This window comes from Poecilia latipinna, unplaced genomic scaffold, assembly GCF_001443285.1.
Source record: "Poecilia latipinna isolate Pla-1442-1.1 unplaced genomic scaffold, P_latipinna-1.0 Scaffold49, whole genome shotgun sequence".
NCBI lineage: Eukaryota > Metazoa > Chordata > Actinopteri > Cyprinodontiformes > Poeciliidae > Poecilia > Poecilia latipinna.
The window spans coordinates 377,374-393,128 of NW_015112665.1; the positions used below are offsets into that span (position 1 = coordinate 377,374).

General features: G+C 36.2%; 1 protein-coding gene across 2 annotated transcripts; it reads left to right on the forward strand.

Moving 5' to 3' along the window:
- Window positions 1-1,795: 1,795 nt before the first annotated feature.
- On the forward strand, window positions 1,796-14,061 carry slc39a4 (solute carrier family 39 member 4). Of its 2 annotated transcripts, XM_015050553.1 has the most exons (13): window positions 1,797-2,624; window positions 6,582-6,896; window positions 8,428-8,629; window positions 8,710-8,765; window positions 8,796-8,864; window positions 10,131-10,305; window positions 10,414-10,586; window positions 10,728-10,913; window positions 11,766-11,870; window positions 12,116-12,164; window positions 12,259-12,411; window positions 12,493-12,680; window positions 12,770-14,061. In XM_015050553.1, exons 1-13 carry the CDS (start codon window positions 2,367-2,369, stop codon window positions 12,896-12,898), a joined length of 2,058 nt encoding a protein of 685 aa, XP_014906039.1. In that variant the 5' UTR covers window positions 1,797-2,366; the 3' UTR covers window positions 12,899-14,061. The 2 variants fall into 2 exon arrangements, with proteins under 2 accessions (XP_014906031.1, XP_014906039.1); XM_015050545.1 differs by having other exon boundaries at window positions 1,796-2,624; window positions 8,710-8,864.
- Window positions 14,062-15,755: the final 1,694 nt, after the last annotated feature.

The following is a 15,755-nucleotide window of genomic DNA, read 5'->3' on the forward strand; positions in this document are numbered from 1 at the left end:
GTGAATAACGTATCAATCTAGTAAGCAACAGATGAACCTGTTCCCAGAACCTCCTTATGTTCTACGCTGCTTTTTGAATCCTTGTCAAATACGGCTGTTTATGTAGATTGCGATTCCTCCTTCAGTCATCCAGAGACACAGATCTCCACCCAACGTAAAAGCAGATTCCACAATGCAATGTTTTAGTTCCTGAAGGAGGTTCCTGCAGTGGAGAACCAGATAAAGTCTTTTTCCAAATGATTTGGGAGTCCAGTAGCAGAATTGCAGTGAGAGACAATATCCATAAATGAAGATGAGGACTGTTTCAGGAATGGCCGGTCATCCGAAATTACTCCAAGAGCGAATCGACGACTCATCCAGGAGGTCACAAAAGAGTTGATGATGCAGCAATAAGATTAGACTGGTCAAAACGTGCATCAATGGGCGAGTTCAAAAGGGCAAAAACATCTTGATGAAGAAAATACTTTGTAGACCGACTGGACAAAAGTAAAACATTTCAAAAGGGATGCATCTCATTACATCCATGTTAAACTAACGCATTTTTTTAAACGATACCTACAGCAAAACATGGTGGTGGTAGTGTAATGATCTGGGCCTGCTTTGATGATCAAGATCTAAACAATTTGCTGCATGACAGAACCATAAATCATGCTCTCCACCATCCTGAAGGAATATGTCCAATTTTATGGAGCATGACAATAAGCCAACGTCTCCAAAACAATACCTTACCTGGCCTAGACAGAAGCTGGACTTTAATCTGACTGAGAAGGCAGCAGTGCAACTCCAGAACAATTTTTTAAAATGAAAAAGTGGGCTAAAGTACATCCACAACAACCAGCAGCAGTTCTGCATGAAGCCAGACTGCAAGTTACAAATAACAGAAAAATGTCACAGGTTAACCTCACCCTACTTACTCACATTCAGAAAATCTTCCGGGTGTTGTTATTCACAGTCCAAACCAGGTAACAACCTCTTATGTTGGCAGCAAAACAAGCGTAACTCAATCAAAATCCTACTGACTTCACCTTTAAATAACTAAAGCAAAACTCTTTTTGGGCCAAACAGAGATTAACTATTTTTCCCCATCTTGTGCAGGTGCCTCCATCCATCGTCTATACTGTCATTGTGTTCACACTTTGGACAGACTGGCAGTGACTTTGCATTGATTTTTCATTCATTTTTTTATACATTTCTACAGCCTGGCCCTAAATCTAACCATTACCAGAAGATACCAAACCATAAAACGGCCCTAAACTCAACTCACACTTTAGTCCTCCTAAAGCTAACCCCTAATCCAATAACATTTCTCACAATGCAGTGTTTGTTTGGATACAGTGTTCCTTACATTGTATCAAATACAAGGCTACACACACATACACAACTAAAGACTGGGCTGTGTTCACACTGCAACCTGAAGTGACACAATTCCGATTTTTTTTTTTTTTTTTTTTTTTATGTAATGCGATTTGTATCCGATCTTTTCATGAGAGTCTGAACAGCACAGGTCGGATTCTTTTTGAATGTGACCCATATCTGATACGTATTCGATTCAAATGCGACCTAACGTCCAGGTCTCATTCATCCGAACTCAACAAATCCCACTATTCTGCGTCCTGATATGAGCAAGCGGGAAGAAAAAGAAACAACAACAAAAAACTAACTACTATGATGGACTATAAGAGAATCAAGTTGTTAAAGTCGGACAACTTCAAATGTGTAAGCTATGCCCCACCGTTAGCATCCGTTTACTTCCGCAAACACCGAGCACCACTTCTTTATTTATGGCGGTTCGGAGAACACTGAGCACGGTGACGTTATTGCGCCCTCTACTGCGCATGCGGGACACTTTCAGGCCTAACTGCAGCACCATGCAGCCCTGCCCTGGGCAATGCTGCCTAAATCAAAAACTGACAAAACTACTCGTATATCACACAAGTTTAGACAATAGTTGCTTCTTCCAAAGGTCATACTACCATTTTTAAAGTTTTGGTAGCAAATGTACTTTTTCGCGTATGTATAAGTTACCAATTTCCAGTCACCATTTATGAGTTGCCCTTTGTATCCACTAAAGTTGTGCAACATTTTTCCAGAGGTCATGCTTCAGATTATTATCACTCCATTTGTTACATTAAAATACTAAACTGAAATTTAATATTTTTATTCCAAAAAGTTCTCTTAGGTCACCAAGAGAGACCTCAGAGGGTCTCTGCAGACTAGAGACCCTCTCTTGTCTGCAGGTGTTGTAGGCAACAGGTGCGCTAAACTCCGAGCCACATCTCAGCCAATCACAATCCAGAGTCCAGATCCAGTGAGAGCATGGCCGCTTTTCAGGAGTATATCTGCGAGCAGAGGCTCCGCTCGGCTCAATGTGCCACCACTGCAGCAGCTTTGAACTTATATTCCAGGCTGAAGAAAGATTTAAGATGAAGTCCGTCGTCCTGCTGCTTCTTTCCCTCTCCTGCTGTCCGGGTTCGGTTGGTTCCGCTTCGGCTGTGGAGGACGCGTACAGCGCGGTCGTGAGCGTCGTGTCTCCGGGCCAGAGCTTTCTGACCGGGGAGTCCCTTCGCTCCCTCTTTAATACCCTTCAGAATCGTGTGCAGTGCGGCGAGGTGCCGTGTGGAAAGGTGAGTTTTATTGGGCCGAACCTGGCTGCCAGGTTAGGGTTGACCGAGCCGGGAGCCCAACTGCTGCTCAGGGGGAGAGATCCCAAAGATACTAGTTACCCGCTCATTACCGCGGAAATAAAAAGGATTTATGTTGTAATATGTTGATTTAGTTAAAAACAAAGTGTAACTTAATAAGTAAATGCTTAAAAATTATTTAAAACGAAGTTAAGTTGATTAAATTCAAAGTAAAACTGACATGTTTTTTGCTTTTTCGTTTGCTATTTTTTTTTGTTTGTTTTAAAAAAATACCGTAAAATAAAAAATAATTCTTGCCTGCGTCGGAAAGTTAAAGCTGTTTCGGAAAGGGTTAGGGTTTTTCTTTTTTTGACAATTGTACAGACTTAAAACTAAAATAAATTTAAACTTATGAGTCAAGAGGTTGTAAAAAAGTACATATTTAAATTTATATATCGACTTTATTCTGTAATCTAACATTTAAAAAGTACATTTACAACTTTTACAAAGATGGAATATATATGAACATTTTTATATTAAACCAATTTAAAATACAGAACAGGATTATTGTAACACGGTAGAGAAATTAGGTGTCCAACAGTGGAAATGAAAATAAAAAATACAAATTTAATGAAACCGATGTTTAAAAAAATACATATATATAATATTCAACAATATTAAAACATAAGAAAAGTTTGTTTGAATAATTACATCTTTGATTGATTTTTAAATAATTCCAGATTATCCTGATATTTTTTATTTTTTTTACAAAAACACATATTTATCAATTTTACATGAAAAAAATGACAAAGAAAACATAATTTTACTGGTTAATGTTGATTAAGAGAATAAACGGTGATTTTAATCGTTTAAGCTTCAGACGCCCTGACTGCTGGTTTATTATTAAGTCGAGAGTCTAACCTGCAGCTCTGATGTCCGGTGTGGCTCCATTTCCTTCACAGGGTCCTTTAGTTATAGAAAAGAAAATATTAAACTTTGCAACATTTTTAAATATTATGTAATAATAAAAAAGCTTGTTTTAGTCATTTCTCTGTTTGCATACAATATCTGCATAAAAACTCCAACAAAATAATAGTAATGTAATATATTTTGGGGTTTTTGTTTCGTTACTAATTATGTGTTCTCCTTCAGTCTCCTCCTTGAAAGGATAAAAAGATGTGGACATTTTCATTAAATTAACTAATTAAAGTGGAAAGTATCCACCTTTGTTCCCATCAGTTAAAATACAAAAACTTTCTTGTTTCAAAAAAAAAATAATTAAATATTACTAATTCTTTAAAACATTCTTGAATTTAATCAGAAAATGAACACATTTTAAAGCAGGTATGTTCAAGCAATGTGCTCTTTATTATCATGTTGATTTTACGGCTCAAGATAAATTTTGATTAACAGGAACGATAATGATATTAAAAATACAATTAACAGAAAATATATTATCTTTATTTAGCTCTTTTTATATGTATATCATAAATATGCTTTACAATGATATTTTTATTTAGTTTGATTTTTGAAGAGCGTCGCATGACCCTAAAATTGTTTATTTGTGACCACCAGTGGGGCCCCGACCCCATCTTTGGGAACCACAGTTATAAATAAATGCATTGATTAGAGAAAGTTGTTTTTACAAAAAGTAAAACTTGATAATCTTTTGTCTATAAACAGGGGAATTCATTGTAGAAATAAAATTGTAACAAATAACAAAAAAGTAAAATTTAAAACAGGGAAAGCTATACGTATGGAACAGCATTTTCCAATAAATGTAATGATATCCATAAATCTTGCACGTTAATTAATGTATAATATTTCTAAGCTTTTGGAGATATGACACAAAGTCCTGAATTGTTTAATTCTCTTTTTTTATCAAAGAGAATTAAACAAAGAACAAATGTGATTTTACAAATCACATTTGTAAAATCAATTGTTAAATTTATTTTTTTAAAAGTTCATGTCAGAAAAGGACTGAGCATGCATCGGTTTTTATTAACAGAACCAAACCTTTTATCTCTAAAAAAGCAAAAGAAGCGGCAGCAAGGCTCAGGTTACCAGAGTTGGATCTGAATAAGAAATATCCAGAAAATGCATTTAATCTCTCATAAAAATCATAACTTACCAGAAACTAGTTAAGCTACAGCACTAATTCAGCAACACTTTAAAAACTATGCTATTCTTTTACTTAAACTATTTTGAAGGAAACTAAATACAAGGCACTCTACTCACTCTACTCTGTGTATCTTTTGTTAGAACAAACATTTTAAGTGCGCTTATTTCTCAAAACCAAAATAACACTCTGTATGTTAACTGTCAAGCACGGCAGTGGAGAGGTCATGACTTGGGGCTTGTTTTATTACCTCAGGACCCAAATGACCTCAGCCTCCTCGCAAATATTTGAAGAACAACTCAAAGAAAAGGAAAGAATTGAGGTGTTGTAATCTTCCAGTCAAAGTCCAGACCTCAAACTGAAAAGCAGGTTCCTGGCCTCATTAAACTTAAGTAACGCTGTAGGTCAGAATCCCTCCGCAAAGATCCGCGGTGCTGATAAACTCAGACAAAAAGGCTGTTATTTTAAGCTACTGCTGCTAAAGTTTACATCCTGGTTTCACATTTTTGCTTTAGTTTTGTTTGACATAGATAATCACAAAGTGTAACAACATGGCTTAGGTCTGAAATCTAATATTTTCACCCAGGAAAGCATTCCTGTTATTACTGCTAATGCCTGGCTTTTACCCTGAAAGTTAAATATTTTTTATACTTTTCATTAATCTGTTCAGGTGTTGAATCTATATTGAATTACTTCCAAATTGGCTGCAGAATTTAATAAAAACATATAAAGTAAAAGCCACACAGTATTTTTTTAATCCTTGTATCTGGATGTTTTTGAGACTAAAGAATGAAACTTAATTGTTTCACATCTGTGTTCTTTTAAAGCCTATTGGATAATATTAACAGTTTAATACTAAATGTAAAAAAAAATTCTATGCTTATAAAGAGATCTTAATCTAACATTTCATAGGACCTTATCAAGTTATCAGAAGAATAATCAACCCTTTTGTTTCCTTATTGAGGCTGAATTGCTTTCCTTTCTTCATATTAGGCTATTCCACCTGTTTAATTTGATAAACTGCTATAATATCGGATTGAGATAAAATACTTTATCAGTAGGAACAGAGTCCTTGAACACCTTCGATGACAGCTGTAAAATGCATCAATGCGCAGCATGAAACTGTGAAATATCTCTTGTGTGAATGTGATGGGACAAAAAGGAATAATTATTTATGCAAAATATAACTTTGTATTTTTGGCTTTGATGACAACTAAAACTTAAAGTTATATTTTTCTGTACTTGTTGAGAAAGTTTCTGTTCAGATCCTCCACTTTTCTTCCTGATGTCTTTTAGTTGCAGTAAACAATTCGTAGTGAATTAATGATGACTCAAAATGCAAGTCTAACTTACAGCATGAAATATTTCACCATTATCGCCTGATTTGTAGCCGGTCATGAATGTTACTCGTCTCATCGTTTACTGCTGCTCACATCTCAACAGAGCTGAGTGAAATTCTGATGCTTGAACTTCGCTCATTTCTACTCAGAATAGATCCAGACGTTAATAGTGATCTTAGAAATATAGGAAATGTTATCATAATTAAAGGTACTACTTCTACAAAGGCAAAAAGATGTATATTAGGAAAATATGTCAGGATGAACCAAATTTTGAAACCACACCTTGAAGAGTTTTATTTGAAAAGAATTGCGAGAATTAACAGTAATGCATTTATGTCACGTAAATCGCGATATTAATAGATATCACATTGATGCTTTCGGCTAGATGGTGAGAAAACGTTAAAACATTTACTGTAAATGAATGCAAGGCTCCACAGGTTGTTGTTTAATCTGATCTCGCGTGTGTCTTTTCTTTGTCTCTCTCATTGTGTGAATACTCAGTGTGACCTGGCCGGTTCTGTTCATCAACTCATCGGGAATCACTCTGTCCACGGGAGGGAAGAAAATGGAAAGGTTGAGGACAACGTAACCGTCAGCGTGTCTCAGTTCCCGGCTCTCGCTGCAGGCAGCGTCCTGTACCTCTCCTCGCCGGACTTGGTCTGTACGGCTGTGGGTCAGGGGAAGTGGGCAGAGGAGACGGACCGCTTCCTGCACAAACACACACACTCTGACCATCGCTCACACACTCACATCGGCATTGTTGGACTTGGGGGCGTGATTCAGGACCTGCAAAACCACTATGAGCCGTCAAACAAGGTAAAACCCTTAGACACTCGTCCTTTGGTGCATAAAAATACAAGAAAATCATTAAGTTACGATGCTAAAATACCAAAAGTTTATGTTCAAAATTAGTCTTTAAATTAGACAATTTGGCTTGTTGCATATTTTTGCTTAAGGTTTAATGAGCTTGAAGAGAAGACGGTTGCAAGACTCTTATTTCAAGTTTAACTATTATAAGTTCGGAAACCACTGCCCTGAATAAACAATAAAATAAATCCACAAGCAATTTAATAAGCTTGCATAACAGTCTTTATCACTCTGTAGTTAACATTTTTCAGCTTTTATTGTACGTTGAAGGTATCAATAAGTAATTTAAGAAATATTTTATTAGTTAATGGCACCAACAAGTCAAAGTTTCACACTGCATGTTCGCACCATCAAAGTCTGCTCTCCTGAAAACGTGCACCTCCCTGGACATAGGTCAGATCCAGCTAACTTCTGGAAAAAACGACCACATTCCAGCTTCAGTCATACAAAATGCAACAATGCCAGTTTCATTATACGTATAAGTTTAATGTTTTTGTTTCTCATCTTGGATAGTGAATATCTTTTATTTTTTTTAGCTTGTTTTTGCTGCAGAATGCTAAACTGTTAGCGCTGTTCAACCCACCCACATCCAGAGTTGGGTAGTAACTAGTTACATTTACTCAATTACATTTACTTGAGTAACTTTTTTGAAATTGAAAAAAAAATATTTTTACTATGTTGTACTTTTTATTTTTACTTGAGTAATTTTATTATGAAATATTTCTACTCTTATTTGAGTAAAATTTCTGGGTTTTCATGTTTTAACAAAAACTCAAAAGACAGAGACACAGACCTGCAGTTTTTTGTTAAAGTTTAATAAGTTTGTTTTTTGTTTTTTTTATTGGAAGAAACTGATTTGGATTTTTTTTTTCTGATTTTGACATTTTTTGTTACTTATGTGAATTATTGTCATTTTACTCCTTTATAATACAAAAAATTCCACTTAACTTTATGTTTTGGTTCATCTGATTATGTAATTTTTAAATATTAACCGATTCGTTTGATCAGTTACTCAGTACTTGAGTAACTTTTAAATCAAATACTTTTTTACTTGAGTAATTTCTTGGACCTTTACTTGAGTTAAAATATGTTGAAGTAGTGCTACTCTTACTTAAATAACGTCTCCAGTTTGTAAATTTTTCTGCTTTTTTTTTTCAAGCCAGAAATGATGTATAAAATTATTTTGTGTATTAATCCAGAAGTTGCTTTAATATGAAGCAAAAGCCAGCAGATCAGATTTCCTAACAGTAACATTAATTAAAGTGAACTAAGTAACATTCTCCTTCCTCAATCTGCTGTTTTTGTATCATACTTGTTAAATTTGAAATAAGGATACGTCTTTAAACCTTTAGCGAGTCATGTGGTTGTTTTTTTGGGGGGGGGGTTCTTTCTTTTTTCTTTTTTTTAAATCACCTGAACTTACAGGCAGCCTGGACACAAACCTTTTATTTATTGCGGATGCTTACCTTTCTGTCCTCAGAGCTGTGTAACGGCCAGCAGCATCATGGTGGAAGTGGACCCGTTGTTTCCAGACCAGAAACAGGAAGTGGGTGCGGTGTTGGGGCGTGTCCTCTACTATGCCCTGCTTGGTTACTGCTTTAGTGATGAGTCCCTGCCTGAAGAGAGCTTTTTCCTGGATTACATCATGACTCAACTTGGTTCAGAAAATTTCACTGTTCATGGTAAATAATCCCAGACTGAAGCTAAGGAGAAATGGTCCACGTCTAGATATTTGTGCTCAGTTGTGCTTTGTGTCCTGCAGATTTGGAGGTTCTCATGACAAACCTGAATATTGGTTCAGATCACGACCATGATCACGACCATGACCACGACCATGACCATGACCATGACCATAACGAAGACACTGATGATCATCAAAGGAAGCAGAGTGGGCCTAAAAGTAACAGCTGGCAGCATGTACGGACCTGTACGACCTGCATGATGAAAATCTAAATCAATAACAATATACATTTTTGGAAAAAAAATGAAGAGTCCACTGCACTGAACCCCATTGAAAACCTCCTGGTTATTCCACCAAATATTGATTTCTGAACTCTTCCTGAGTTAAAACATTAGTACTGTTGTTTCTAAATGAATATCAACTTGTTTTTTTTTTTTTTGCATTATTTGAGGTCTGAAAGCTCTGCATCCTTTTCATTATTTTGACCATTTCTCTTCTTCTGCAAATACTAAATATTTGCTTGGAATTTCAGAGACATGTCAGTAGTTCATAGAATAAAAGAACAATGTTCACCTATGAAAGTAAAATCAGAGAAACTCATCATTTCAAGTGGCCTCTTATTTTTTTTCCAGAGCTATATATTGCTATAAACACGTGATCAATATCAATAGACAATCATCTGATAGAATGTTCAATAATTTCGCTGAACTCCGATCTAGAACCGCACGGCATTCTGGGGGATTTAGAGGAAAGGCTTTAGTTATCTCAGCCAGAAGGTTGGATGGAATTTACTAACTGACTCTTTGGTTACCTAGCAACGAACTGCTAAGTAACTTGTAGTTACCTAGCAACGACTTGTTGAGTAACTGGCGCAGCAGCAGTTTAGCTCTTTGCCTCGTTCTGCTTAAAAATAAAAAACGGTGTGGAGTGAAAACTGTGGATAAAACAGGAAAGGTCTCGCCACCAGATTGGCAGTATTTCATATATTTAAAACAAAAATAACTAATCAGTAATTATTGATTTTGACTAATATGAAATGCTTATATCATGATATGTTTTTCAGCCATATTGTCCAGCCCTAAGTTGTTCCAACATAAACTGCTGTAAAAAAGTATATTCCCTTAAAGGTATCTTTTTTTTGGGGGGGGGGGTTCACAAATAAATGTTCAAAATCACTTACACTTTGACTTGTAAACTAAAAAAAACTTTGTTGATAACTTGGAATATTTCAGACAAAATTCCAAACAAACAAGAAATTTGAAAGGGGACAAACACTTTTCCCACTAATTCGTCTAGTGCCGAAAATATAGTTTTCAGAAGAATGTTATTTTTGTTCATGCAGCTGTTTAACTGATAAATTCAAATCATCCACTTTTCTCATTTTTAAGCACACACTGCATAATAAGCTTTTGTGTTTGGGAAGAAAAACAGCACTGTATTACAAATAATGTTTAAAAATATGCCATTTTAATTATTTTCTTTTGTTCTTTTTTTTTTTTCAGCACTGTTTCACAGCTGACGAACTGATCCAGATCTACAAACTTACTGGGGAAGATTCTGGCATGGGTCAATCTGGCATTGCAAAGCTCAGTCCTGCTCTGGTCCAGCAGATCCTGAGTGGAACGTGCACCAACGTGCCAGAACCAGTGACCCCCGAGGGCCTCTCCACCACTAATAGTGAGTGTGACGCAATGGCTGCTGCTTTGCACTTTATGAAACTTGGATATGTTATTTTAACTGATTGACAAACCTGACCTCTTCCATCTCCTGCTCTTCTCCCTGCAGAATACCTTTATGCAACCGTTGCTAATCTAATCATAACCCTCACTGCCATGCTTGGCATCGTGGTGCTGCTGTGTACGTCATGTACCAACGTTTTCCAGATGAGCATCCAGTTCTGCATCAGCATGGCTGTCGGTTCTCTGACTGGAGATGCCCTGCTGCACCTCATACCAATGGTGGGTGAAGAACAAATTTATTAAACGAAGCACATTTGTTCTGTAATTGTTGATAGTGTTGAATAAATTATTCCTTCTCCATCATCAATTAAAAGAAAAGCATTGACACGTCTAAATTTGACCTTCCTCGTATGCTGCCAGATTCTTGGTATACACGTTCACACAGAGGACGGCAGTGACGGTCATCAGCATTCAAGCGACGAACACGTAGAAACGCCAGACTACATTTTCAAAATGCTGGTGGTGATTGGAGGGGTCTACGTATTTTACCTGATGGAAACCATCTTCTCAATGGTCACCAATAAAAATGAACACCATCATGAGGGGGTAAGTAGAGACACTCAACCTGAAGATAGAACTTTTATATTATTATTAAAAAGCCGTTTTTGTGTCTTCAGATCTGCTTCTGAGATAAATGTAGGTTTAAATCACTAATTGACATTAAATCCGACTAAACATTTTGTAGGTTTTAGGCTAGTTAAAACTTTCAACATTATTTCTATGCATTAAAAGCCCGAGTAATGGGATATAGTTTTAGAAATTCAAAAGTGTACATACACTGAGACCATTTAGCTTTTAAGGCTGACTGGCTTTGGAGGGATTTGGAGAAAAACTGTGAATATTTTAAGCCTGAAAACACCAACCAAACTGTGAGGGACAGGAGTGGCAGCATTATTTTTCAGAAAGAGGAACTGGTGCACTTCACAAAATAGATGGCATCATGCATAAGGAACATTATGGTTAAAAAATGGAGGAAACGTCTCCAAACTATTATAAGAAGCTTGTTGAACGATGACGGATACATTTAAGTCACACAGTTTAAAGGACAACCTACCAATTTCTACAGACTGTACGGTATAAACTCCCAAAATTAAAAGAAAGTATATTTGAATTTAAATTTGTGTCACTTTTTTTCTGCCAATTAGGAGGTAGGAATAATCCTAATTGATCTAAAACAGAAAAACTTTAGCATGATTTTAACGCCAAAGTGGGGGTAGAGGGGAGTGTCTTTTTCTTAGTCATTTTTAACATTTGGTCTCACTTGCCAGAACTATTAAGAAGCATCTAATAAGAAATAATTGGAACAATTTACTTTCTGTTTAGCCTTTCTGTAGATTGCCATCGGATAAATTTTTATTTCTATCCTAAATTTGCAAAATGTTTTTGCACCTTTTGTAGGACGAATCAAACCCTCACCACTGCGATCATGTTGGGGTTTTAGAGATGTACCAACAGGAAAAGAAACAAAAAGATAAGTCTCAGTCTGCATCCAGGGCAGATCTGGTGAGTAAATGACTCAAATTAATGACATTTAAACATTTTAAAGACTATTGCCTGATTGAAATGAGGGATAAAGAAGTTGAATTAACATTCACAAAAAAAGAAAACAAATACATCACATACTTGTAGTCAATGGCTTCTTTCCTGGATAAAGTAGGTAGAAATGAATTCACCATCCTGTAGTTTTACTTTTAAGACAACCTGCTTGAATTGTTGAATTAACATTAAAGGTAATGCAAACATTTCAGGTTGATGATGAAGAAAAGTATGATTCAGAGCAGAAAAAGCAGAGAAAAGGTGAGTAAAACATCCCCCAACAAAGAAAAGTGAGTTCATGAAGTCGGGATAATCACCATGTTTACTGCACAAACTATAATATTTTGTGTTACAGAAAAGCACCTGCTGCCTTACATGATAACCATCGGTGACGGGATACACAACTTCGCAGACGGATTAGCAATAGGCGCGGCTTTCTCCATGTCATGGAGGTCCGGTCTGGCCACTTCAGTGGCGGTGTTCTGCCATGAACTCCCTCATGAACTCGGTGAGCTACGTCACTGAACATCTGTTTATCCTGTTTGGGTTTTTTAGACTTAACCTCCTTGTTTTGCTGTTATTTCTGCAGGGGATTTTGCCATCCTGCTCCACAGCGGTTTGTCTGTCAAAAAGGCGTTGCTTTTAAACCTGGGCAGCGCCATGACCTCTTTTATAGGCCTGTATATCTCTCTGTCTGTAGCCACTGACCTTGCAACCCAGCAGTGGATAGGTGCAGTAGCTGCAGGGCTCTTTCTCTATGTTGGACTGGCTGATATGGTGAGTGCTACTACTCGATTACCTTTGAATAAAAACAAAAATCCTGCAGAAACGCATTAAAAACCGTCTTTCCTTTGTGTTACTCGCAGCTCCCTACGCTGGTCCATGTCAGCAGCAAGAGGCCGTGGCAGAAGCTTCTGCTGCAGAACGCCGGCATTCTAATCGGCTGGATTAGCCTGCTGCTGCTGTCACTTTACGAGGACGAGATTAGCTTTTAATAGTTTTAATTTTATTGAACCAGCCTTTCCTATTGGCTCATCTTTTTCCTGGAAACAATGTAAAGCCTTTAGATAAAAAACAAAACAAACAAATCTAAATTAATATTTACTCAAATTTGTCTAAATGTAAACTTAAAGCACCCTCAGAAAGTCTTGTCCCAGAGTTTGTTTAGCTCTTTACATCCTTTACTACAGTCCTTTGGGCACTCTGGATCCTCTGCATATCTTGTCCTATGACTGCAACAGTATTTTGAATCTTGGGTGCACCATAACCGCTGATTGCACATGCAGAGACATGCACACAGAACACTGTAAAGTGATGTCACTGTTCAAACTGAGCTGCTCTCTCTATTGAAACCTCCCTCACATGCAACATTATGGAATCTGATAAAAATACAGATAAGAGTTTTTTATCCAGTACAACACTGAAACTGATGATGGAGGCGCAGAAACCTCCCTTATTTATAGGAGGATTCCACAGATTGCAGGGAAATAAAAAAAAGTGTAGCCATGTTGTATTAAATATAAAGAGCTAAATACTGATGTGCTTGCAATGAAATGAGGTTTTATAAATTTAAAACTTGGAGCTCATACACAGAGAAGTCCCAATATGCTGTAAATAAAGACTTGAATCCAAATACCAAATTAAAGGTGGTTTGACCATGTAAACACTCCATTAAACTACCAGTATCATACACCAGACTTTGGAGATGTTCTTCCAGAGATTTTATAAAATAAAATGCATTACTGAACTCCATCAAATGTGACCGAATACGATTTAAACTCATTTTTAAAATACAAAATGTTTAAATGAATATCAATGTTCCTTTTGATGCTGCTTTTTTTGTCTTTGCTGCTTAATTGATGTTTTCCTAACTTTTTTTCAGTGGCACATTTTGATGCACTTTTCTTTGCTAAATGGATTCTGACAAAGACACTGACTTTGCTTTGGATTTTCTGTTTTTAACCTAAGCTAATTATTGTTTCTGTAGCCTTTCTTTTTTCTTTTTCTTTTTTACATAAGTTAATTATTTTTATGAGCGAATGATGAATATATATATGTTTATTGGGAAAATGATGTCTTTTTTTATACCGTTTTCATTCTCTGTAATGAACAGAAGTGCCACTGGTGCTATACGAATAAACTGATCTGAATTGATACATGGCTTTATCACTGGAACAGTGTATTTTTACACTGTAGTACTCTACAACTAAAAATAATCACAACTCAACCATTAACCCTGCTTATAAACAGAAAACTCACTCTAAGCACGTCTCTATGATTCAGAGCATTTTGCTGATTAAAATGTAGGTTTCCACGCTCTTATCAGTCCATATTAGCCAAATGGCAAAGTGATAGCGATATGTTTGTGATAATCAGATATAAGAGGCGACAGATTGTCCTGGTCGTCGTCTTATCAGAAAACACCCTGTTGGAATCCCTCAGCTTGGAGCAAAGTATTTCCTTTTCTTCATGTCGATAAAACGGTTACCGCAGTTCCTTTAACATTTGTGATGAAAGCAGAAATAATGTATTAAGTGATGTAATCTGGCTTAAAATGAACAAAACACTGTTGAATAAAGAATAAATAACCATGATAAAATAAGAAACTGTTGTGACAATTACTCCAACACAAGTTTACTGTAATTTAAACAAATCTGGTTCTCTCATAAAATCCAAGTAAGCTGCTACAACGCAAATGTTAGTTTTGGCTTTTTTAGATGACCAGGAAATCATTACTGTTTAAACTTTACCTTTAATAACATAAAGTTACCTCATTTTTAAAGTGCAATCAGTAATACTTTTATAACAAATTTATATCAGTAATGATTTCTTGGTTAATGTCAAGCTGTCATAACAAAGACATTTTGAATAATGTCAACTTTGTATTAAAAGTGTCATAATTTACCGAATGACGCTTTATGACAAGTCATAAATATTCATGAAGGCTTATTCATGTTCATGACAGGTGTTATGTCATGTTTATGACAGTGTCATGTCAGTCTTATTCAACCCCCTTCAGATAAAGTGTTACTAAAGTATTTGTTCCCTTAAATATTTCCTCAGGAACAAGCAACAAAATTAGTCAAGAATGGCCTCAGTGAACCCAAGTTTTCAAACAGTAAATTTATGTATCGGGAAAAGTTGTAAAAAGCAACCTGGCCTTGTACGAGGAAGTAATTATCTCTCTTGTTAAATGATGAATTAACTGTGATTAGTCATGTTGGTTGGAAAGCAACCAAGTTCAGTGTCACCAGCCACACCCAGTGATGATTACCACCAGTAGACCCGGTCTGACAACATGAAGTAGGCTACAAGACCTCAAAATGTAATGCAATTCAAGAATATTGACCAATTTTAATGAGGCAAAGGTTACAGCCAATTCAATAAAAAAATGGAATAACAGGTGAGACTTTGCTGTCCCCATTTATTTACTTCAATCCAGGGTAAACAATAAGCGTCTGGACAAAAATGGCCTCCAAAGCCAAAACCGCTGCCGACAAAAATAACTCGACTCATGTCACATTTACTAGAAAATATCTTAATGATCTCCTAAACCTCTGGGAAAATATTTTGTGAACTGATGACAAAAAAACAAAATTTTTACAAGATGTGTGTCCAGTTACATTGGGCAAAAAATAGCTTTACTGACAACCAAACAAGGTGGTGGTGGAGGTTTGGAGCTTCTTTTCAACTTCAGGACCTGGACCACTTGTCTTGGTAGAGAATGTCCAACAATTAATTTATGACGAGACAAAAATGCTTTTGTGTTATGCAACAACAAAATGATTCAAAAACCTTCAGTGACGTTCTCAAAGTTTGGCTCTAAATCCATTGGAAATTACCTGAAACTGT

What these genes read in the sequence shown, in the direction of transcription:
- slc39a4 (XM_015050545.1), top strand. Translation starts at nt 2,367, where the DNA reads ATGTGCCACCACTGCAGCAGCTTTGAACTTATATTCCAGGCTGAAGAA. An exon ending in TGCTGCACCTCATACCAATG is followed by an intron (nt 10,587 to 10,727) that starts GTGGGTGAAGAA and finishes GTATGCTGCCAG; the next exon opens with ATTCTTGGTATACACGTTCA. An exon ending in GCAGAAAAAGCAGAGAAAAG is followed by an intron (nt 12,165 to 12,258) that starts GTGAGTAAAACA and finishes TTTGTGTTACAG; the next exon opens with AAAAGCACCTGCTGCCTTAC.